Source organism: Pipistrellus kuhlii, unplaced genomic scaffold (assembly GCF_014108245.1).
Source record: "Pipistrellus kuhlii isolate mPipKuh1 unplaced genomic scaffold, mPipKuh1.p scaffold_m20_p_10, whole genome shotgun sequence".
Lineage (NCBI taxonomy): Eukaryota > Metazoa > Chordata > Mammalia > Chiroptera > Vespertilionidae > Pipistrellus > Pipistrellus kuhlii.
In genome coordinates this window covers 55,393,675-55,417,254 of record NW_023425405.1, presented here as the reverse complement: position 1 = coordinate 55,417,254, position 23,580 = coordinate 55,393,675, and the positions used below count along the sequence as shown (strand labels likewise).

Below are 23,580 nucleotides of genomic sequence, written 5' to 3'. Positions count from 1 at the left end.
AAAAAACTGTTTGTGAAAATTGCTAGTTTATCCCCATTTCTACATGTTTTCATTGCCCCAAATCAGTGGTGTGCTGGTCAATGTTTAACAACCAGCTCTTGGGGCACGGGCATTGCTGATGTTTCATCTTTCCCAATTTCCCGGTGTAAATAATCCCACCATGGACAATGTTAAGCTACAAAACCATAAAGTCACTATTCAGGAGTTGGGAAGATAATGCTCCCAAGTGACTCTCCGGTGCAAGCCAGCTCAAGCACACCACTGTCTCCAATCCATGTCCCTCACTCGGTCCTCTCCAGAAAATAGTCACCCAAGAAATAATGTCGCGGTCAGCGCTGTGCTGAGCGCGGGAGCGGGGCGACGGGGGAGGATGCGCCAAGGTCTGGCAGCCACCACCGCCCCGCTACGACCCATCCTGCGCCGTGGCCCGCAGTCCCTCTCCACCCCTGAAGGACCCGCCTCCCTCTCCTGCCCTCCCCCCCCCCCCCCCCCCCGCCCAACGCCACCCCGGGGGGGCCTCGGCCAAGGTCGGGTTAAGATGTGGGCCGTCCGAGCGTCCTCACCTGGCACAGAGGATGCGCTCAGTAAGTGTTGGTTTCAAGAATGGATGGACGGACGGATGGACGGATGCGTACCCGCGGGCGAGCCCCCCATAAACGGGCCACCCGACGGGTCCCAGCGCCCAGCCCCTCCTGGCGGGTTCGGGGGTCGGGGTGCGGCGGCAAGGGGTTCAGCCAGGCCCCGGGCCGCGGCGCCCTCTGGGAAGTGTAGTTCGCGCCTGCGCCCCGCAGGCCGCCGAGGCCGGGGTCTCGGGGCGGAAGCGGGACCACCCGCCAGAGCCGCGGGGCTCGGGCCGGCCGGGCGCGCCCTCCCCGCCCCTCCTTCGGGTCCGCCCGCCCGGCCCCACCTTCTGCCGCGCCGACCCGCTCCTCGGCCGCCCGTGTCGTCGTCGCCGAGAGTCGCGTCGCCACCTGCGGGCGGGGGAGCGGGCGCCCGGCCGAGGCCGGAAGCTGCAGCGGGGCTGCGGCCGGGATGGCGCACCAGGTGAGGCGCGCGGGGACCCCGGGGGAGGGCGGGCGGGCGGACGGACGCCTGAGCTGGTCGGCTGGCGGGGCAGGGCGCGGCCTCCAGGGCGGGGGAGAGCCTGGGACCCCCCAACTTTGGGATCGGGCTGTACGGGCCTCGCGGGCCCGGCGCGCAGCGTTGCTGGCGCTGTGTCCCTCCTCCGGCCACCCCCTAGGTCCACCCGGCACCCAGATCCACCCAGCACCCAGGTCCACCCAGCACCCAGATCCACCCAGCACCTAGGTCCACCCAGCACCCAGATCCACCCAGCACCTAGGTCCACCCAGTACCCAGATCCACCCAGCACCCCGGTCCACCCAGCACCCAGATCCACCCAGCACCTAGATCCACCCCCCTTCCTCTCCCCCAAGGGCCGCCCCCCCCCCCCCCCCTTCAGTATACTCTACAAGGGCTTCTTTCCCCTGTCGCCAAGTCGCCCTTTGGGTTAACCATCGCTCTCCCTCGGCTTGGCTAGTTTTCATTAATGATGTTATCCTGGGAGCGGTAGGCACGAAGGCCTCGGGGGAATTAATAAATCTGATACTTCTATTCTTGGTAGGGTGTTGGGCACACACCTCTCCCAGCCCCCATCTGCCTTGGGGTGGGGCGGGGAAGACATGGAGCTAGGCCCATGCCCACCACTCCCAGGTTTATCCTCCAGGTAAGGTGAGTGGCGCCTGGCAGAGGCTGGATACCGCTCCGAGGAGTGTGTGCAGGTGCCTGGAAAGAGTGATGCCGGTGGGGCGTCGCCACTCTTTCTTAGGCGTCTTTTGGAGCCAGTTCTTTTAAAATATATATATATTTTATTGATTTTTTACAGAGAGGAAGGGAGAGAGATAGAGAGCTAGAAACGTCGATGAGAGAGAAACATCGACCAGCTGCCTCTTGCACACCCCCTACCGGGCATGTGCCCGCAACCAACGTACATGCCCTTGACTGGGTTCGAACCCGGGACCTTTCAGTCTGCAGACCAATGCTCTACCGCTGAGCCAAACCGGTTTCGGCTGGAGCCAGTTCTGTAACTGGGATGGCTCCTGAGCTTGGACCAGTCTCAGGCAACTATAGACTCCATTGTTGGGGTGGGTTGGGGATTGGGTCTGGAGCAGTCACTGTGCCAGGACCTTGGCGTCATTCATGCCTCACCAGCTCTTTGGTAGGACGGACCAGCCGCCTGTTGGAGGCGTGGGAGCAGGGGCAGCCTCTCTTGTCAGTTCTGGCGGTCAGTCGGCACTCTTTCTCAGATATGCCCACTGGCCCCATTCTAGGGCCTCCTCATTCCATAGTTTCCTCTTCTATAAAATGAGGGGTTGGACCACTGATCTTTCAGACCTGCTGTTGTGGGATGTGTGTGTGCTTACATTGTGTAGCTTCATAGAGATGGCCTTGGGGAGGAATAGGGCACAATCAGATGGAGAGGAACAGGGTGGGCCTCCCGTCTTTCTGACCAGTGCCAATCCCCAAAGCCCAGGGGCCTGTGAGGCCAGCCTACAGGGTACAGGGTCTGATCTGGGAGCCCAAGCCTGAGGCATGCTGGGAGAATGGGTCAGGCTGAGAAGGACAGCAAAAGATGGATGAGTCTGATGGGTATTAACCCTGCGGTTTTCACGCTGGGCCTGTCACACCATGAAAGGAGTGTTTCAGGAGGACCAGCATGGCAGCAGAGAGCTAGTAGGCTGCTTAGTTACAGCAATCCTTGATCACCCGAGAAAGCTTTTCTCCCATTGGCTGAGGGAGGGTGGTGGTCTGAGAGCCACAAAGGGGATGATATAGGACCCGAAGAGGGTGGTGGGTCCAGATTGTAAGCCAGATGTGGGTTTCGCTCTCTTGAAGGTATTTGTGGCCTGCACATTTTCACACTCATTCTTTTTTAAAATATATTTTTATCGATTTCATAGAGGAAGGGAGAGAGGTAGAAACATTGATGAGAGAGAATCACGGACCAGCCACCTCTCACTCGCTCTCTAGTGGAGATCAAGCCCGTGACCCAGGCATGTACCTTTGATGGGATTTGAACCTGGGACCCTTGATCCTCAGGCCAAGCTCTGTCCACTGAGCCAAACTGGCCAGAGCTTCACACTCATTCTTGCTCACTCCCTCACATACACATACTCCTCACCTCTGCTTTTTTGGGCAGGGGGAAGCCACTGATGGGACTGCCTACCCTGGCCACAGTCAGTTTTATTTTTATTTCATAAGAACTTAGTCATAGAAGAGTTTGTTTTGAGGCTGGGTGGTGAAAGGCCTGGGAACCATGTCTTCCAGGTGTCTAGAAGAGCTGGGTATATTAGCCAGGAGATAAACAGGTACTTGGAGCGTATGGAAGAATCCGTTCATTCTGTGTAGCTGGAGATGGCAGGTTGTGACATGCAGGTGGGTGTTATGCAGACAGATTTGGCTGAGGTAACACTACTCATAGCACTTAAATGTTCCAGCATTTGTTCTGGGCACTTTTCCTGTATCAATCTATTTAGTCTTCGCAGCATCCCTACAACGTAGGTTGTTAGGATCCCAGTCTTACAGATGAATTTGGCGAGGTGCCATAGCTAGTATGAAGCAAAGCAGGGATTGGAATGCCAGCAGCCTGGACAAGCCCTAACCCCCATGGTCTACCCTGTCTATGTCCAGAACTTAACTGCCAGATCAGGCCAGCAATAGGACCAGCTTTTGGGAATGTGAAGGCACTGAGGTAGAAATTGATGAGCCACCCAGTTTTGGGTGGAAATTTGCATGAACTATTCCACAGCAATTGTCTGTGATCTCTAATTCACAGACATGCTACTTTGGACAGCTGGTGCCTGGGGAGAAGGGAGGGGCCGGGGGGCCTGTTTACCAGCATAGTTTCATATTCAGGGTTAGATGAGGCAGGTTCCATCCAGTCTCCAGCCTGTGACTGGATTGCATGTCACAATCCCCTGGGATGTTTTAAAATGTTGATTTCTGAATCCTGAAAGCACTAAATCACAATTTAGTAGATCTAGGATGCATTGGGAAATCAGCCCCGATTAAAAGGAACTGTGAAGCACATCCTTTGAACCTCAAAGCCCTTTTGTTTTGTCAGTTGTTATGTTGTAAGAGCTTCTGATGGGAGAAGCTGAGGACACAGAGTATTTTCCACCTGGTTTACTAAACAGATGCTGCCTGCTGGCTTGTACTAGCTCTCCGGCAGAACTAACGCTTGGCCTTATGCCCCGTTCCCTTCTCCAGCCGGGTCATGCTATTCAGCAGTGGCTACAGGAGCATTTGTTGTAGTCAGGACTCGTACCCTTTCCCCATCACCAACTTGAACAAATCTGTTTCAAGATTACTGGGAATGGAACTGTCTGATACAGATACCCCCATGTCTATCCCTACAGACTTTACTGGGTAATAATAATTTTATAAATTGGATGCTAGATGCCTAGTTTCACTGATCTTATTATTATTATTATTGGACTAGAGGTCCAGTGCACGAAATTCATGCACTGGTAAGGTCCCTAGGGGCTGCCGCTGGCCAGGACCTCCCTCCCTTCCCCCAGCTGCCTGCTGCCACCACCACTGCTGCCTGTGCTGCTGCCTGGGGCCTCCCTCCCTTTCCCCAGCCAGCCCCACCTCCTGGTGAACTCCCCGACCACCTCCCAGTCTGAGGAGACAATTTGCATGCTACACTTTTATTATATAGGATGCAGTCACAGTCATGCACAGAGAAGGGACACCAAAATTTTAGTCCAGAGGCCTGAGCCCTAGACTTGGCCCTGAAGCTGTCTGTCCACTCTGCATGCTGCTTCACTCCTCCCCACTTGGGAACCTCTGCCCCTCACAGGATAAGTGTGTCACCAGCATAGGGCTGTTTGGTATCAAACAGGAGGTCTGAAATGCTCCGAAACAGGTCAGAACCATGCCTCCGCTGATCTGTGAGCCCCTGGAGAACAGAGCCTCTGTGTGACATGTCACTTATAGCCAGCAGGGCACCTTTAGGGTGTGGGTGTTAAAGTTAGAGAGGGCAGAGGAGAGAGGCAGATGAAGCGGAGAGGCTGGCTGGGTGGCTGGGGCACCTGGTACAGGGAGATGGGTGTGTCAGGGCAGTCGTACATGCCTGCAATCCCAGATAGGAGGTGTCCAGGCTGGCCGCTGCTCACAGCATGGCATGTGTCACCTAGAGAGGAGCCCAGGTCAGCTAATATCCCTGGTCCAGGGAGTGGCCTTGTTGGAAAGGAGGACCCTCCATAGCTCAGTATGTCCACGCTATCGGCGTGCTCTTCCTGGATCTAACTCGGACTTGCCGAGCCAGCTCTGTGTTGAGCTACCAGAAGATGGAGAAGAAATGAGCATCCAAGGCCTTCCTGACTTGATTCTTCTCACTGGCCACTGGACGGCGTGTCTGGGCGGAACCTGTTTTGCGGGGGCAGAGCCTGATGTTGATCATTACACCCCTAGGTTATGGTTCTCAGGGGAACTGATTTTTATGAACCAAACTCACAGAGGACAGATAGATAAATCAACTAGGCCAGTTCCTTAACACATTGCAGATGGATCCCGAGAATTCTCACTTCGTATTATACAGTGTTTTACAAAGTATCATACTTTGAAAAGATATTAGCTTGTAAGAACATGTAATAAATGACTTCAACATGCAATGGGTATTTAATTTTAAAGAGTGCCTTTAACATTTATGTAAAACATTTTTTTTGTACTTGTTCAGAAGAAACTTATTTGGCCACTGGGTAAAGCTAGCAATAAAACTACTGGTCCGTATTAATACATATAATTTCCCCTTATCCACCGTTTTGCTTTGTGAGGATTCAGTTGCCCAGCTACTGGTGGCCCCGGGCGTTCCTTGGCTTGTGGTTGCATCAATCCAGTCTCTGCCTCTCTTGTGTATCTCTTCTTATAAGGATGCCGGTCATACTGGGTTAAGGTCCTAACTTATTTTAACTAGTTACATCTGTAATGACCCTTTTTCCAAATAAGGCCACATTCACAGCAGAGCATTTTGGCGACACAGTCGACTCCCATCTGATTGCTGTTGCTCCTTCGCCTGCTCCCGTGTGTCAGATGCCCACCACATGCTGGATGCGCCCCACTCCTTTGTGTGTGCCTGACCTGGATGGGATGGAACCAGCCAACTCCCCCGAGGTTGTGCCCACAGGTGTCCATCGCCTTCCAGGACCTGGCCGTGCGGTTCTCTGAGGAGGAGTGGCAGCTGCTCGGGGAGAGGCAGAGGGCACTTTACCGGGATGTGATGCAGGAGAACTACCAGGCGCTGGCCTCCCTGGGTGAGGAGCTGGCCGTGCCCTGGGCCTTTCTGGGGAGGTGTAGCAAGAGCCTGAGCTGAAAGTGGAAGGGGGCTAGATCCAACACCCCAGGCCGAGGCCTTAATCTTCCTTTACAAAAGGAACACCGTTTGAGGTGGTGTTCTGAGAGCCTCAGCGGCGCTGGCGGCCTCACTGATATTTTACGCCATTGTTGCTTCCGTGGACCACACTAGGGTCCTGGGTACGCTTTGGTGGGGGTGCTAAAAGGCTGGCGAAACGCTGAGCAAGGTGGTTTGAGTTGTTACGTTGTAGGTCCTAACACTCTGATTCTTGGGGTTTGGGTGGTCATATGAACACATGGGTAAACAGATACATGGATGTGCGGGCATCGGGGCTGCCTGCATGCTTGGGCTTAGCGGGGGAAGGCAAGCTTCCACTCCAGAGGAACTGTCCCTCTTCTTTCTCAGGGACAGCTGACCTGCTCCCCCTCTCTGCCTTCCTGTCTCCCGCGGAGCCTGGAGGAGCCATGAGCCGGAGCAAAGCTGGTGAGGAGCAGGAGCCTCCTGAGGGAGGTGCCCTAGGTGAGCAATCTTGGTAGATGAAGGCCTGGTCCCTTTGGGTATCCTGGTCCCCCTGGGCAGCTTGGGCCCTCCCACCAGGTGGTCCTTAGCTCCTATCTCCACTGCTCATGAGACACTGTGACATCAGTCCTCTCCTCCCCACCTTGCTCTTTCACCCCTCGTCCGTCTGGGCTGGGCGCTTGGGACACTTGCCCATTGAGTGATCTGCTCAGAAAAAACCTGGGGTAGTCCTTGGGGTGCATCACCTCTGTGGGCCCCCTTCCTGCCACCACCCACGCAGAGCCCACCTCAAGTTCCTGAAGGTGCTGCCACGGGGCTGGCATCCGGAGACCCAGCCTGGGCAAGGCCGGGAGGTTTAGGGGGATGCCAGGAAAGGCAGAGGGCTCCAATGGTGAGAGGGGATGGGGATGCAGGCCTTGGCATTCCCCTTGGAGGAGTAACAGGTAATGAAGACAGCATATAGAAGAGGCCAGTTACTGTGGTCCCAGCTCCCAGTCCTGGCTGGGGCATGGGCAGGTCACCAGCCTGAGCCCCGGTCCTCTTTATGTCATAGCCATCGGTCCCTCCTCTGCCGCTCCTGATGTGGTTGTGGGACCACGTGAAACGCGTACAGAGGTGTGAGTGCGGAGCTGATGTAGGGGGTGGGGATTCACTGTGGCCTCTCCAGCAGGAGGAGCACCCCAGCACAGCCTGCACCTCAGCGCCCTGGTGCAGCTGGTGAAGGAGATTCCGGGGTTCCTGTTTGGGGAAATCGGACCCGAGAACGGGAGAGCCGGCCTGGATGGGGAACAGGCGAACCCTGAAGGTGAGTCGGACAACAGGGCAGCCTTTGCACGCCACAAGGTGAAGTTTAAGCTGTGAGCAGTGCCATGTGTGTGCTGTGTGCCTGCCCAGCTGCTGCCAGGCCCTAGGTGGAGTCTTCCCATTTCATGAGTGCCCCGGCAGCATGCCTGCCTGCCTCAGAGACATGATAGTTGATGAAACATCAGCTTCTGACTTTTCTCACAGTGGTTTCTACACGGCTTCATCCACATCCTTGTGGCCACATCGTATTGTGCCCTACGTGGCAGGGCAGGCCAGTCCCTGTTCTAAGGTGAGGAAGGCTAAGCCATGGCTTGTTTGAATGGCCAGTGGGGACAAAGGTCCCCTCCCAGCCTGTGCTCTTCCCACCTCACCAGTCTCTCCTTACTGGCCCTTCTCAGCTCAGGCCTCACCACTGAGGGAGCCTGTCCCCATCCGCGGGAGCCTTTAGGGTTCCTTTGCATTCGCTCTGTTGATGGTAACTGAAATAGAAAGTGGAGGTGGGAGGGATCTAATCAGAACAAGACTGTGGCTGTGAGTTGACATTTTAGGGCTCTGGAGTAACAAGGCAGAGCTTTCTGATGTCCTATTAGTGGGACACGGCAGGGAAGGGCCGGAATGGAGCGCTTTCCCTGCTGGGCTTAAATCTCAGCTTCCAGTGTCCTCTCCCTCCTCCCCACAGCACCTGTGACGGTAGCCACTTGCCCTCTCCAAGGCCTGCCCACCTGCCTTCCAGACATGCCCGTCCACTGGCCCAGCAGCAGCTCATCGTCCAGCAGCTCACCGGGAGCCAGGAGGCAGGGCAGTCCCCTGCCCATCAGTGAGTGTGACCCAGTGGGGGCAGGTTCCAAATCTGGATTCAGTAGAACCGGACCCCATGCCCTGTTCATTTCCCTAAGACTTGGTTTTCCTTGTTGCTAAATGGGGACAAGCTCCCTGCTCGGCCTCTGTCTGTGAACCAAAGAGGAGGCGTGATGCTCAGTGCCGGGGTACTGTGTGCTCCCGCTGCTCATGCACATAAGTGGGGGCATTTGCTGACATGCAAGCCTAACATAGCTGCACACCTGACCTGATTCTCAGGCCTTCTCATCAAGGCAACCCTAAGAGCAGAGGAGGGTAAGGGTAATCATCAGAATTTCTCTAGGGGAATCTTACTTTATTTTTTTAAAAATTCTTGCAAATTTTGCTTTTGTCTGAATATCTGTTTTTATTAAAAATAATTTAAATTCATATGGAATAAAATTAATTTTATTATCATTTTGAGTTTTCTTCTACTGGGGCCCGTGGATTCATGTGTCACCTGGTAGATTTGCTCTGGGGTTCCAAGTCTCCACAGTTGACAAGCATGAGTGCAGAATGAGGGCCTGTATGTCGAGATTGCTGGTGTCACCTGCTGGTCCAAACTCAGAGGCTGGAGTTGGGGGAGAGTCCCAGGCATTTGGAGGGAACAGTCTTGGTTTTTACAGTCACACCAGGAGGAAACTGAGGTCTTCCCCAGGCAAGACCTGGAGGACAAGCCTTGCGGGAGCTGGCTCTACGACTAGTTCAGGTTGCCCCCTGAGAGTTTGGGGGCCGGAGAGGCCTCTCCCTCCGTGGGTACCTGATCTGGGCGATCCCCTTCTTCTCTTGCTACAGAAACTGCAGACACCCAGGGGCCTACGGAGAAGGAAGGCCCTGGAGCCCCAGGTGGGAAGTGCAGTCCTCTCATCTGTAGCCCCAGCAGAAGGAAGAGCCACAGCAAACAGCAGAGAGGAACTTCAGGAGCAGGTGAGAGGCTGGCTTTCCTGAGAGTGGGGTCTATCCTGGAGCTGAGGGATAAGGAAATGGAGGCGTGTTATCTCCCCTCTCAGCCTCTAGACAACCCATTCTCACAGGTGGGGGATCTCAGATGCCCTGCCATCTCACAGCGGCCACCATCCGGGCTGCACTGACCTTGGCCAATCTTTCAGGCCCCACAGGAACCTCTCCCGGGAGCAGCCCCTTGCAAGGCCTCATCAACTGCCTGAAGGAAATCCTTGTGCCCGGGCCCCAGCACCCTGAGGCATCCCCGAGCTTACCGCCTCCTGCCCCGGGCCTGGGCATGTCACCACTAACCCGGGTGGAGCTGGGACCTGGGAGCCCTCCCTGGGGAGGTGAGTCCTGTGGACCTGTCTCAGGCCAAGGTTTCCGAAGCCCCTAACACTCGAATTGGCTTTCTAGAGCTATTTCCCTTTAAATGGAGTGTCTTCCCGAAGGATCATTCTCGACTTGGCTGCTCGATGTCATCAGGCTCATGTTTCTGGAGCCAGGTGGCTTTCTCAGAATAGCATGTGGGCAGCCAGTAGAAGACAACTCAAAGCAGACCCTGGATTCTTTTGTGTTCTTTACTCGCCCACTTGTGGGATGTCAGAGGAGAAGGTGCTGAGTGAGTTGGACACTTACTGTGGAATTGGGGGATCAGGGCAGCACGGCGGGGCCAGGAACGCCTGTCCTGGAGCCTGACATGTTAACTGTGCAGACTGAAGACTCCTGAAGCCTTGAGCCTCAGTTTCCCCATCTGAAAAAGAGGGTCATTGTTTCCACCTAAGAAGGCTGTGTGAGGCTTAGGTACAGTAATGTGAGTGTGGGTGCGTGCGTGCGTGCGTGTGTGTGTGTGTGTGTGTGTGTGTGTGTAAAAGGCTTGACCTCGATTTAAAGTCCTGTTCAGGGCCCAGAGACTGTCTACAAGCAGTGACCCATCAGCCCACTCCTCCATTTGTGTTCAGAGTCACACCATGTGCTCTGCCTTTATCTTTCCTTCTCTTCTCTGTCCAGTTCTGGGAGGAATGGAGACAGGTATTTTATTTTATTATTATTTTTTAAAATATATTTTATTGAGACATATTTAAAACCTGCCACTAAGACGACAGTGGCCTGTGCAAGACCAAATGAGTTACAGATGACCCATACCTCCAGATTTCTGGCCCTGAACTCTTTTACCTGCTTACCTGGGTTGTCTACCTATTGTTTCCACAAAGACTGAGGACACTGGGCTCAGGGTGGAAATATGCTGCTTTTTCCTGTAGTGAAAACAGAGCCTGTGTCCGGGGATTGTCCCCTCCAGGGGCTGCTGAAGTGTCTGAAGGAGATCCCAGTGGCCCAGGACATGCACCCCAGCCCTTCGGGAGCCGGGGAACCACAGCTGCAGGGGGATCCGGGGGCCTGGAAGAGGAATTCTGGAGGTAAAGGCACCGGCTGGGCTGGGAGGGCCTTGGGCATCATCCATTCCTTCCTCTGCTCTAGGCAGGGCCTTGGGTGACCCTCCGTAGGAAGACACTCGGGCCATGCTTCTGTGTGTTGATGGGAATGCCCAGATGCTGGGGCTTGTCACCATAAATGGAGCTGGTCCTGCAGGAGGTGCTTCATCAGTCCAGGTCGGCTCTTAGAGTAGGAGCCAGGAATTCCAGAAGGAAGGAAGGGATGGTGTAGGGGAGGGAGACTGAGAACAGAGGCAGAGCTCAGCCCAGCAGACATTTGGGGCATAATTTGGAGGTGAGGTTCTTATCATGTCCTTGCAGGCTGGGATAGTATTTCCACACTCTCAGCTCTCCTGTGCTCAGCGGCTTCTCAGGATGTTGAGAAAGTCTAATTGACACAGGTGTGCTAGCCTGGGAGGACAGGCTCTGATAGGTGCTTCCTGAGGAGAACTGACCTGGCTCCTCTGGAAACTTCTGGGGGGTTAGGGGCGGCTGGTGGCAGGACAAGAAGTGTGAGTTGGTCCATCTGCTGGTGATTGAGTGTGACAATCTCAGCGGGGAGACTGCTGTGGAGGCCAGGGGCCTTGGAAGTCCTGTCCTAACTCATGAGGCCTCATGGAGGGCTTCCCGCAGGGCCTAAACCCCTCCAGACTCTGCCTTCCTGCTCTGGTGCCGGCGCTGGCCATGTGCTCTCTGTGAAGATGGAGAAGATGGAGGATGGCTGGGCCCAGAGCCCCCCAGTGCCTGCATCCTGTCGGCTCCGCAAGCGGACCCACAGACCGTCTGCCACCAGCAGTCCCGGGGGTGATGGAGACACCAGTGGGGACCAGATACTCAGATGGGGCCCCACAGCGCAAGGTGAGGCCTGGGTCCTTGGCTTGAGTCCTGATGGGGTTCTCAGCCCCCAATAAAGTTATGCCCGTCCACAGGGGAAGAGCCCACTGTCCCCAAGCAATCAATGCCTTCTCTCACCCACTCCCTCCTTAATCCAGCCTTGCCCAGGAGCCCTCCCTTTTAAGGACCTTCACTTGCAGAGATTGCCTGACTGTCAGGGAGCTGGCTACTCATACATGTGGGCTTACCCCCTGCCCCAGAGCCTGGGGGGGCAGTCTGTCATTCCTTGTGTGAACAGAGCAGATCTAAATCCCCCACCGGAGGGTGTCCTGCCTGGCAGGCTTCCATACCCTGTGCTGGACTTCTCACCCCAGCAGAAGTGGGCGGGGCAGCCTGCCTGGGGCCAGGCCAGGGGCCCTGCCAGAGTTGGTGATAGGGCCATCTCCCCTGTCCCAGCCAGCAGTGCCTCGAGCTCACCTCTGGAAGCCCTGGAGGCCTGTCTGAAGGGCATTCCCCTGAGTGGGTCGTTACCTCCCCAGCCGCCGCCGCCGGCCACCTCTTGGTTCCAGAGCCCCCATCCGGGAGACCCCGGGTCTCAGAGGCCTGAGCTGAACCCCCGAGGATCACACAGTCAAGGTAGACTTGGCCATGCCCTGGGGATGGCGGTGGGGGCTGGGGGTGGGGGCTGCTGAGGACACTGTTATGTTCTCCTCTCTGGGTCTCGTAAAGTGCAAGCCCTTCTCCCCTCCCACCCACCCCACCCCCTTTCATGCCTGGCCCCAAACAGCTCCTGAATTGGATGGAAGTCAGTTTACCCTGTTCCCGCCCACTGCCTTCTCTGAGAGCTCTTTCTTACTCCAGCCCCAGGAGACCAGTGGCTGGGGTCATGTGGGCTAACATGCTGTGGTATTCTAATCAGTGCTGTGAGCTCGCTGCCCAGAGAGAGACCCCAGCGGAAGATCCTTGGGACAGGGCTCCCGGGCGTCTTCCCACAGCTCAGGCCCCGGGACCTCTTCCGAGTGGCTTTCCCGTGATGCCAGCTGTGCTGTTTCCTGCAGGACTGACTGCGGGGCCTCTCCCGGCTCTGGGCCTGCAGGGCTTCGTCAGAGATTGCCCTGCCCTCGCCCCAGGTCCCCACAGCACCCCCACCAGCTTCTCCTCATCCAGCAGTACCGACGGGGACCTGGATTTCCAGGTCTCTGAGGGCAGCCAGGGACGTAGGCCTGGAAGAGGTGAGCTGGCTGGCCTAAGGCTTGCAATCAACCCCGGGGAAGGGTAGGAGGTGTCCCAGCCAACTGTGGTGTCCACCATATCCTAGTCAGGCCCCTGTGCCCATGCTGGCAGCAGACTGGGGTGCCCTTACCACAGCCCACTGACCTGACTTCCAAGAAGGTCCTCCCTGAGCAGGGCCGCCCAGAGCCTGGACTGACACAGGTTTGGGGCCAGGTCTCAGGGCAGGTACCCTGCACTGCCATGACAGGTCCAGTGCTCTGTGCCTCCTCCCCTGGGCTCAGCCGCCTTGAATACAGGGTGCAGGCAAGGTCCCTGGGGTTTGCAGAGACTGAGCTCTGACTGTCTGACAACTACAGATGTTGGCTTTTCACAGGAATTCCAGTCCGTAGCGCCCCACTCCAGGGCCTGGAGAATTGTCTCAGAGAGATACCTGTGCCCAGGTCACAGCCTACCTGGTCCTGGTCCTCGGCAGGGGACAGAGAACCACAGAGAGTGGAGCCCAAGAACTGGATGGCAGACAAGGAAGGTAAAGCATGGTTGTCAGGGGACCTAGGTGTAGGAAAAGGGCCACATCCACCCCTGAGATGAAAAGACACGCTGGCACTAGCCAGTTTGGCTCAGTGGATAAAGCATCAGCCTGCGGAGTGAAGGGTCCTGGGTTTGATCTCGGTCAAGGGCACATGCCTAGATTGCAAGCTTGATCCCCAGTAGGAAGCATGCAAGAGGCAGCCTTTCAATGATTCTCTCTTATCACTGATGTTTCTCTCTCTCCCCCCACTCTCCCTTCCTCTCTGAAGTCAATAAAAGTATTTTTTTTTAAAAAGAAAAGACTCTCTGGAAATGACCTGGGCAGAGGCTAATGTGAGGCCAGAAAGCCAGAGAGCACTGCCTGCCTCTGCATGGCAGGTGCAGCCGGGGCAGGGCCCTCTGCTGCCGAGTTCAGGCCTGAGCCGGCCTTGGCCGTGGAGGAGTGTCTTTCGATTGCAGCTGTTCCGGCCCCGTGTGCTTGGTGTCCGGCATAGTCACTGGGCTGTGGGTTGGCAGGAGTCCGTGTGGCTAGGTCTGAAGAGATCCCAGAGGATGTAGGTGCCCTGGGACATCGGCAGGGCTGGTGAGGGTTCCACACCTGGAGCACATGTGCCTGAGAACACAGCGATGACCGTTTTCTGTCCACTAACTTCCTTTCCTTGGTGCCACACAGAGCCCTGGGGCAGACAGGCTGCTGGGCCTCTCATCAAAACAGGCCTGAGGAGAGAGGCGTGTGAACCAGTCCACCTCAGGGGGGACGTGCCCACCAGGAGCCTGCAGCCAGCCAGCCCACAGGCACTCACCCCTAGCCGTGTCCCTGCCTGCTGCCAGCGAGGGCTCAAAGACCATGTGGCCGCCAGGCCAGGACCATGGAGGTGGCTCCAGGACGGTGAGCTGACATCTGCCCTCGGCACTTCCTGGGATGTTTTTGCTCCAAACAAAGTCTTTGATGAGGAAATAGATTTCCCTTCCCTCTCTGTTCCTCTGTTCCTTCCCTGTCAGACACCCATTCATTCCCCAGGCTGCCACCTGAGCACGTGGGTGAGTGCAGGGGGCTCCCACTGCTGCTGTGGCCACTTAGTTTAACTGGCAGCAGAATTCTGTTCTGCCGAAGCGCTGGTAGGCGTGACTTGTTGGAATAAATATGGTGTGTCTAACACTCCCATCAGGCAAGAGCTGGTTTTGGGGGCCTCCTGTGAGCTTGACTGAGTCTCTGCTGTTGGACGCCGGTCCTGAGGGAGTGGAGCAAGAGGACCGGGGCCTGGCTGGAACTAGTAGCTTCGGTGACTTGTGTCTTCCAGAAAGTTCCCCAGCTGGATTTCCACAGGGGTTGGGGGCCTAGCCAGGCTTTGGTTTCACTCCTGTCCAACGTCATGGCAGAGAGGATGTTCAGGTCCACCGGAGCTTGTCTGGGGCCACTGACTGAGTTATGTGCATTCAGGCAGGGGGTCCTCCTACCTGCCAAGCTGATGGACAGAAGGTTCTTCTGTCATTTGCCCAGGAGCAACCACCACGCCCTCCCCTCTTCACTGCCTGGAGAACTCTCTGAAGGGGATCTTGCCTGGGAGGCCACTGCGCTTCACATGCTTGGCCCGCCCTGGCCCCGGCCTCAGCCCTAGTCCCAGCCCCGGTCCTGGCCCCGGCACCGTCACTGGCTCCAGCTCCAGCTCCAGCCTCAGCAGCTCAGAAGGGGAAGACCCAAAGATGGAGCCTGAGCTTTGGCAGCCTCTCCTGCAGGGTAAGCTTGTGGGGGAGAGGGAGACAGGAAGCTATGCTCCAGGCTGGGACCCCCACCTTGATACCAGCTTTGTGATGCAGAGAAGGACCCTCTACCCAGCAACAAGAGTCCTGGCCCTCCGACCCCAAGCCCCGGTGAAGGCCCAAGGAGAACAGAGCCCAGGGACCACTTTGGTCTCAGGACAGGTGAGCCTGGGGTCTCCTGAGTGGGCCATATCCCCAGGAGGATCTCCGTCCAGAGGCTGGGTTGTCTGAGTCCCACCTGTCACTTCGTCTGACTCCTGCCAGAAAATTCTCTACTTTTGTCATGCTTGAGTTTCCTGTAAGCTGAGCTGTATTGGAGAGAGAGGTGGGGCTATTGAGGCACTCAGGGTTCCAGGAGTGTTAAATGAGTGTGTTTGATTAGAAAACCTAGCAATGAGCTTAATATATATGTTATAATCTGTATGTATAAAAGCGTAAGTGACTGTTATGACAGGAATGACTGGTCCACCAGTTGCTATGATGCACTCTGACCACCAGGGGCAGACGCTCAATGCAGGAGCTGCCCCCTGGTGGTCAGTGCACTTCCACAGCTAACCTCCTGCGAGGCCAATTGCCCCCGGGTCTTTCTTTCTCCCCTCCTCCCCCATGGTTTAGTATCTGCCCCTGGTGCTAAACCATTCCAACAACCTGCTTCTGGGTTGAGGTTTCATAGTAGCAGAGCAGCTCCCTCTGCAATCTATTGAAAGTCAGTCTCACTCCCATCCGTCCTCTCCCTTCCCCAGGGGCCATTTGCCCACAGTGGTGGCAGCAAGGGAAGGAGGAGGGGGGAAATGGAAGGCAGGGAACCGCATGGTCGTGGGGCAGCGTAGGTGTCAGCATCTGGTGACTATTGTCTCCTCTCCCGACCCACCCTGGGCTGGGACGAGGAACTGGGGTGGGTGGCAGCAGATGCAGCCCCTTTCCCAGGGGGGTCGAGGGCTGGCGCCCTCCTTGGAGCCTGTGGCCAGCCTCTTGTGGTCCCTCCTCCCCACCCCCGTGCACAAATTTGTGCACAGGGCCTCTAGTGTTTTATATATATAATATGTATGTATTGTATACACTTAATGTTTGGACACACACACACACACACACACACACACGCATACACACACATGCTGTTGTGTGGGCCCAGCCTGTGGATAGTGATATTCTCACTAGGAATGCCTGAGGAGCTCACCCAGCCTTATTTCTCAGTACAAGCCCCAACGTCATTCCTCCACGTGGGCTAGTGTTCTGGCTTCTTACGATCACAGGACACACTTCAGCAAAACCATCCGAGAACTTTAAGGAGCAGGACTTATCACTCACAGGTCACAGGAGAGAGGAAAGAGCACGAGGGCCTGGTGCTCTGTCTTGGTCACTGTCGTGGTGGGCGTCTAGGGTTTGGTGGGTTCACTCTTCGTTGGCTAATTTGAAACCTGAGAGTGGGAATCAGGACACAAGAAGGGAGAAGCAGGGTCTCTCAGATGGTCAGTTGTCTAGGTCACCCAGGACTTTCAGAAAGAGGGACCTTCCTGGGGGGGGGCAGCCTGGCTGCTCACCTGGTTGTTGGCTAGGAGCTGTCACACCCCTCCCGGTATGTTTATGTAAGATGGATGTCTTCTGAAATGGATGCCTCCGCCATCCAAAGCTTAATGTCAGGGTCTTACACGACACGTAAATAATAAGCATTTTTAAAATTTGGCAATAAGCATAAAAGTGTCAAAAGTGAGATTCCACCTGGGAGAATTTTGAGGTTGTCCTGCCAGGAAAGCTGGGAACACTGCCTGCTACCCCAGGCCACCACGCTTCTCAGTCCAAGCCTGAACTCATGTTTGACCAGCAGGAAACGCGGAGGAGAAGACGGGAGGCAGGCCTCAGGTTCCCCGGACAGAAGTGTGCCTGGAGACCCTGGGCCGGCCTAGCCCCCTGGGCAGCACCCAAGGAGGTACGGGTGGGTGATTGGTTGGGGCAGGCACGGGGGCGGGAGGGGAGGAGAACGCTGAGTGGCCCCAGGAAGTCTTTGGCCTTTCTCAGCTCAGGCTGTCCCCACATTCCTCACTGCCCGGTAGGGTTGGTGGGAAAGAGCACAGTGGGCTGGGCGTGGACCATAGTCTCCTACGGCCCACAGGGTGCCCCCAGCATGTTCTTGGTGGAGTCTCACTGGTGGTGGGACCTGCAGATCATGTTGTTTCACCTGCTCTCCCCAGCCCCCACCCCGTGGTGGAGCCAGAGGTGTCATGCCCAAGCAGCAGAGGACCCCAGGCAGTCTGGTTCCCAGCTCCAGTCACAAAGGCCCCAGCAAGCCATTACACCAGAGTTAGGCTCCCTGTGGGCCAACTGTGCCCATCTTGCATCTCATTTCATCAATATTTGAGAGTTGAAAGCTTGATTTTTTTAAGTCATGTCCAAATATTCCCATGTTAGAATGGCCCTGTCAAAATGATACATGTGCACACCCCAAGTGTTTTGTGCTCTTTCTGCAGGGGCAGCTGAGAGTACCTGCCCTGCCCCTCGGCCAGAGAAAAGGCCCGGGCCGGGGCCCTGCCAGACTCCTGGGTCACCCCCTCAGCCCCTGTCCTGGAAGCTCAGGGTTAGTGAAGAATCCAGGGGCCTGGTGCCTGGACACAGAGGACCAAGTGTTACAGGTGAAATGGTGGCCTCCCATCCCCTCAAGTTGTCAGGAACCCCGGGCAGAGGGGTGGGCATGGGTCAGCATCTGTACAGCCACCCAGCCCCTTCCTGCTGCTCAGCTCCTTCCTGCAGGATCACAGTGGGGGAAGTTTTCTTAACACTATTCCATGATGGTTTGGGTCACAGGTAGGAAGAGTCTCACCTTGAACTCACTTCAGGTTGCTTATTTCATTTTAGTATTTCCTTACAGAAATAACTGGCGTTTTCATAAAAGCATAGATACCTTTCAGAGGCAAAACAGAAATCAAGAATGGATACACTCAGAATAGATGAGGAAGCAGGCCTAGTCACACTGTGTGATCTGGCCATGGGCATCCTGAGAGAGAGCAGATGTGGTTCCAGATCACACCTGGCCCAGAGGAGGCGCCTCCCTCACCATGTTAAGATATGGGCTGCATTTCCTGATTCTAGGATTTGCACGGAGAGCCTCACACCAGACTGGAAGTGTGGCCCATGGTGGTTCCATTGCTGGGGCGATGGGTCCTACAGTCACTCCAGCTTCACTCTTTCCTCTGATTGAAGCCCTGGAGGTGCTGATAAGAGGAAGGAGCCAGGATAGGGCTCAGGGGGCTGGGGAACAGCAGGTAACAGGGCGGGGGGCGGGGGGGGGGGGACTTCAGACCTTCTGAATCTGTAACTTGTGAATATGAAAGACAACAGTTGGGATTGGGGGACCCCTGGTGGTTTGCTATGACCATTCACACTGGGTACTGACTGACGCGGGTCCTTGGTCACCCCACTGGAAGCACCAGGTCCCAGGTTGGATTGACTCTCCTGGGCCCTCTTCCACATGCTGCCTGTGGCCTTGTCTGTCTGCTGAGGCTCCTCCAGGCCTTTGCCTCGGACTCCGTAGGGCATGGTTATTTCATTTTAGTATTTGAAATGCCACGCCCAAAGGGCCATTTGGTCCCAAAGATGGCACAAGAGCCTGTTGATCCTTTTCCTACAAAGTCCTGTGTCCTAAGGAATCTTAGTTACCATGGAGACCCAACCTGTGATTTGTCCTGTTCATGATTTGGGAATCAGCCTGGGGATGTGGCCCCTGCTGATGTTACGAACATTGTCATCGATGTTCTCAAGCCTGCGTCACTTCCTTCCATCTAAAGCCAGGCCGTAGTGGGGCAGGATGCTGCATACACTGGTCTAGGGGACGGCTAGCGGGAGAGAGAGGTTCTGATAGCCTGAGAACTCTCACTCTGCATTCCTGCTCTGGTTTCAGCCGGGACCGAGGGGAGGCCACTTACCCGAGGCCTGCCTGCACCGCCTCCCCTGGCCCCGGACCCGCCTGCTGTGCCACCTGCCTCCCCACGGCCGCCGTGTCCCTGTGGGAGTTCTCTGCAGCAGGAGCTCCGCAGCCTCAGCGCCACCCTCTCGGAGAAGCTGGATCAGCTCGCCTCGGCCCTGGCAGGCCTGTCTCAGGAAGTGGCCACCATGAGGACCCAAGTGGATCGGCTAGGAAGGTGCCCTAGGGGCCCTGGAGCAAAGGGCCAGGCTTCCTGGCGGTGGGCCCTCCCCCGGAGACCTCACTGGGCTCATGGCCCTGCTCGCCGACGCCTGCTCTACTGGAGACAGAAGGGCCCTGCCAGGCCAAAGCCAAAGATCCTCCGTGGCCAGACGGAAGGCTGCAGGGCTGGCGAGGCCTCAGGCCTCTCCCTTGGGACGCTCCACCTGGTGCCTCAGCTGCCCCCAGGCGCCCCCCAGGCAGAACCTTCTGGAACCAGCTCCAGCCCTTCCCAGCACCCACCATCCTCAGCATGCAGCCATGCTGTGCTCACTGTGCACCCCCGGCTTGGACACATTGGGGGCCCCCAGACTCCCCCCGCCCCTTCAGTGCCTGCTGCCTTCCCCCCACAGATGGCCTCTCCTGCCACCAGTGCAGACGCAGAGCCACCAGCTGCAGCAGCTGCTCCCACTGGGCCCCGAAACTGGCCCAAGGACCCAAACAGCTTATTGGTGGGAGTCCAGAGAGGCCTTGAGGAGGAACTCTGGGACGGTGGAGAACATAGGGACCCGAGGTGGGAGGCCTCTAACCACCTTCATCAGCTCCGCCCTGAGGATGCCCTGCCCCTGGCTGCCTCTCCTAGGGACCAGTCAGCCCCTGCACATCTTTCAAACCAAACTTTCCCCATCTCTGGGCTGTGAAGAGCTAGGCATCTCTCTTGGCTTGACTGCCCCAGACTCCAGGATATGTTTGCTCGGGGTGGGGGTGGGGGGCTATTGCTTGGGATGCATTCCTCAGCCTCTGTCCTTGGCTCAGGTTCATTCAGATGTTGCTCCCTCCCGTCTTTGCCATCATAACTGCCACAGCTCACAGGCAGATGGTGGCATATGCACCTGTGCACAGCACATGTGCCTGGGGAGCTCCAAGTGGCTATCCTTCCCGCACTCAGTGGCTCTCCCTTTCCTGCTAAATAGGCAGAGATTTCATTTGGAGAGAATGCCACTTCTTGGTCTAAGTTAGATTCTAAAATTACAAAGTTAATTGCTAAGGGAAAGGCCCTTGGTGCCTACAGAAAGGGGCTGGGTGGTCCACACCAGGGCGTGGTTGACTGATTTGTATCAGTCCTGGGACAAGTGAGCTTGGCCGAGAAGAATACTTGTCCCCAGACCAGTCTAGGTGGTCCATGTCCAATCAGAACCTACAGGAAGTTCAAATATTTTTGTATGTGTGGAAAAGAAGTAATAAAGTGAATGGTAAGATGCTTCATCATCTGCAGTTACATTTGTCCCACAGGTCCTCTGCCTTCCCAGAACCTTTCAGTTCACTGAAAGCCTAGAATCTACGTTGGTGAAAAATCTGTGCACAGTTCAGGATTTGGGAGTGTGTTCAACACTTTCCACCTACTTTATGGGGAAATGTCACTTTGGTGGGAGAAACTGGGGGGCCTTTTTTAACTCAGGAATTCCATAGGTCTGGAGGTGGGGAGCATAGAAGGCTCTTGCTTGACCTGTCACCATCCTGGCAAGTAGCCTGGAGGATGGCTCCTGGCTGACCTGGGTTTGAACTTCCCTCCATCCTTGTTCCATCAGCCACTTGCCAGCATGAGTCCACCGTAAGGCAGGAAAGGGAAGGTCCTATTTCAACCTGTCGGAATCAGTGTGGGACCCCCAGGGGCTCCAGGCTAGCCCAGAGGGGGGCCATGGAAGAGAAGCTGCAGTGAGGGTGGGAGGGTGCCACAGTCTTCTGCCTGTGATGCTCCATGTCATTGCTGCCTCCATAAGGAGCTTGGTTCAGTGGCAGACTAGACTTGGTTCAACTGTGTATGTCTTTGTGTTTTAGATGTGGCTTCTGTAAACAGCCTATAGTCGGATTTTATTTTTTAATCCAACTTGACAAGTTCCTTGTTCCTTCAGTGGAGCCCTGGATCCATTTAACTGTAATAAAATTTCTAACATTTGAATATGCCATTATTTTCTCATGTTTGTCCCACTTGTTCTGGAGATTTCCCCCTTTGTTTCTGCCTTCTATTGTGTCGACAATGCTGTAGGTTGGTTTTGTTTGTTTTTATACATTCCATTTCCCTCTGCTGGCCTCAATGTGTAAAGAACTTAAAGGCATGAAAATCCAAAAGAAGGAGGAAAGAAATCACTACAACTGGTATGACCATACACATAAGACAGCTGAAAGGAATCTGTAATCTATCAAAATAAGAAAATTTTAAATAAAAATGTATAACTGTCATTTATGGTAAAAATATTCAATAATCTAGGAATAAATCAAAATATTTATATAGAGAAAACTATTGAACACTTTTTAATAGTTTCTTTTACTCCTTATTTCTCATAACAGTTAAGGTAAATGTTAATACTATTATAATTCTTATTTTACAAATAGGAAAGTGAAGCACAGAGAGGATGATAAGCTTGCTCCAGGTCACACAGCCTATAGGGCAGGGGTCCTCAAACTTTTTAAAGTGGGGGCCAGATCACGGTCCCTGAGAAAGCTGGAGGGCCGGACTATATGAACTACTAATTCCTACTATAACACCTCGGCTGCGCTCACTGCCCAAAAAACCTGGCGGGCCGGATCAGACTCCTCTGCGGACCGCATGTGGCCCGAGGGCCGTAGTTTGAAGACGCCTGGGGGGGGGGGGGGTTGAACTGCACTTAGGATGGGGCAGTTGGCTTCAGAGCAAAGTGAAACCCTTAAACACGCAGAGCAAGAGGACACTGAGAGCTGCATCCTCAGAGTAGGGTGTGCAGTTTGAGGCAGAAAAAAAAATTATTTTTAATTGTACTTACCTGCAACAATCACTTGTAAGCTCTGAGTAAGGGCAGATACATATTGTATCTGTGCACCAAACACTGGGTCAGGCACAGAGGGGCTTCCAAGAAGTATGAACTGAGTATCTGAATGAATGGTGCATTTATTTGGGTTTGAGACACCAAAGAGTGAGTGAGGCTGTTTGGATAAAGGTACTGAGATTTCCCAAGTGTTCATAGAACCCTTGGAGTCTCATTGAAACTGTGTGCATTGACCTCTGGGGCTCAGCGCTGTGCCTGTTTCTCTTGGGTTAAGTTAATAGGCTGCCCAGACATTACTACAGGAAGGAAGTTAGAAAACTGTTCTTTCTTATTTGGGAGCATCCTGGTCTGCCCAGCATGTCCTCAGACACTCCATCCTTTCCATTTTAAATGTTTCTGGCTGGGTGGTAACCTGAACCTGGACTTTCAGGATGGACCAGACCCTAGAGCCGTGGTCCTCATCCCTGGGTGCACATTGGAATCACTTGGGGCAAGTTTTGAAAATGAGGTTCGGGCCCCATTTATGCAGATTCTAATCCAATTGGAGTGGAGAGCATTGGCGTCTGCCATCCGTCTATATCTATCCATTCATCCACCCATCTTTATATCTACCTATCTAGACATATATAAACTCTTCGTTGAACTATAACAAATATACAGAAAAGTGCACATGTCTATTGGTATATTTTTACATTTCCAGGAGATTCTAATGTGTTGTGAACCATTCTTGTTGTCAAAACTGTAGAACAAACAATGGGCCTTTCCTGCTGTTTCCCTTCAAATTTTCTCTCTACTTACCACAAAGAGCTTCTGCATCGACCCACACCTGGCAGCATCACATGTATTTATTTAATTCCAAATTGACACACACAGTGTCATTGCTGTGCCTGGAGCCCCAGGTGGGCCCATGCACCTTCATCAGGTACCAGAAGTTCACTGTAATGAGTGGGACAGGGAGAGGGACGACAGGGAGGTGGGGACCTCAGGGGAGGGAGTGGCGGGTGAGGGCTGGAAGCCCCCTCCCAGTGGGGGTCAGTGTCCCTTGGTTGAATGAGGCCAATTTCTGGTCAGCCCCGGTCATGAGCTGCTGGATCTTCTGACTTCTCGTGAGAGAAGCTGGAAGTCCAGATTTTTATGTGAAATATCCAAGTATGTAAAATGCTGCTGTGGCAACACAGTGGCCCCTGTTTGTAGCCACGCTGTCATATCTACTGTGACCACCTGCTCCTACACGTGGCCAGGAAACTTAAAACTCGATGCATTCAACCCCCCCTTTCCTTCTCCCTTGCCCCTCATCAACATCAGTCATCTTATTGCAATGAGAAAGCAGAGGCCCAGGACAATGAATGTGCTGCTCCGAGTCTACAAGAGGCACAGGAGGGGTCAAACCCAAGACTCCTCACTGCAGGTTCA

The 23,580-nt window shown here is 54.9% G+C and overlaps 1 protein-coding gene across 4 annotated transcripts; it reads left to right on the top strand.

The window, feature by feature from the left end:
* Positions 1–877: 877 nt before the first annotated feature.
* Positions 878–21,323, top strand: KRBA1 (KRAB-A domain containing 1). Of its 4 annotated transcripts, none has more exons than XM_045578630.1 (18): positions 878–1,044; positions 6,191–6,317; positions 6,764–6,877; positions 7,545–7,682; positions 8,361–8,498; positions 9,314–9,445; positions 9,628–9,810; positions 10,723–10,878; positions 11,527–11,751; positions 12,184–12,363; positions 12,786–12,959; positions 13,334–13,486; positions 14,162–14,377; positions 14,990–15,226; positions 15,307–15,411; positions 17,072–17,182; positions 17,715–17,876; positions 19,142–21,323. In XM_045578630.1, the coding sequence occupies exons 1-18, from the start codon at positions 1,033–1,035 to the stop codon at positions 20,062–20,064; spliced, it is 3,486 nt and encodes a 1,161-aa protein (XP_045434586.1). In that variant the 5' UTR covers positions 878–1,032; the 3' UTR covers positions 20,065–21,323. The 4 variants fall into 4 exon arrangements, with proteins under 4 accessions (XP_045434586.1, XP_045434585.1, XP_045434584.1 ...); XM_045578629.1 differs by having other exon boundaries at positions 6,013–6,317; positions 6,764–6,868; positions 7,548–7,682; XM_045578628.1 differs by having other exon boundaries at positions 879–1,044; positions 6,013–6,317; positions 17,075–17,176.
* The last annotated feature ends 2,257 nt before the right edge of the window (positions 21,324–23,580 follow it).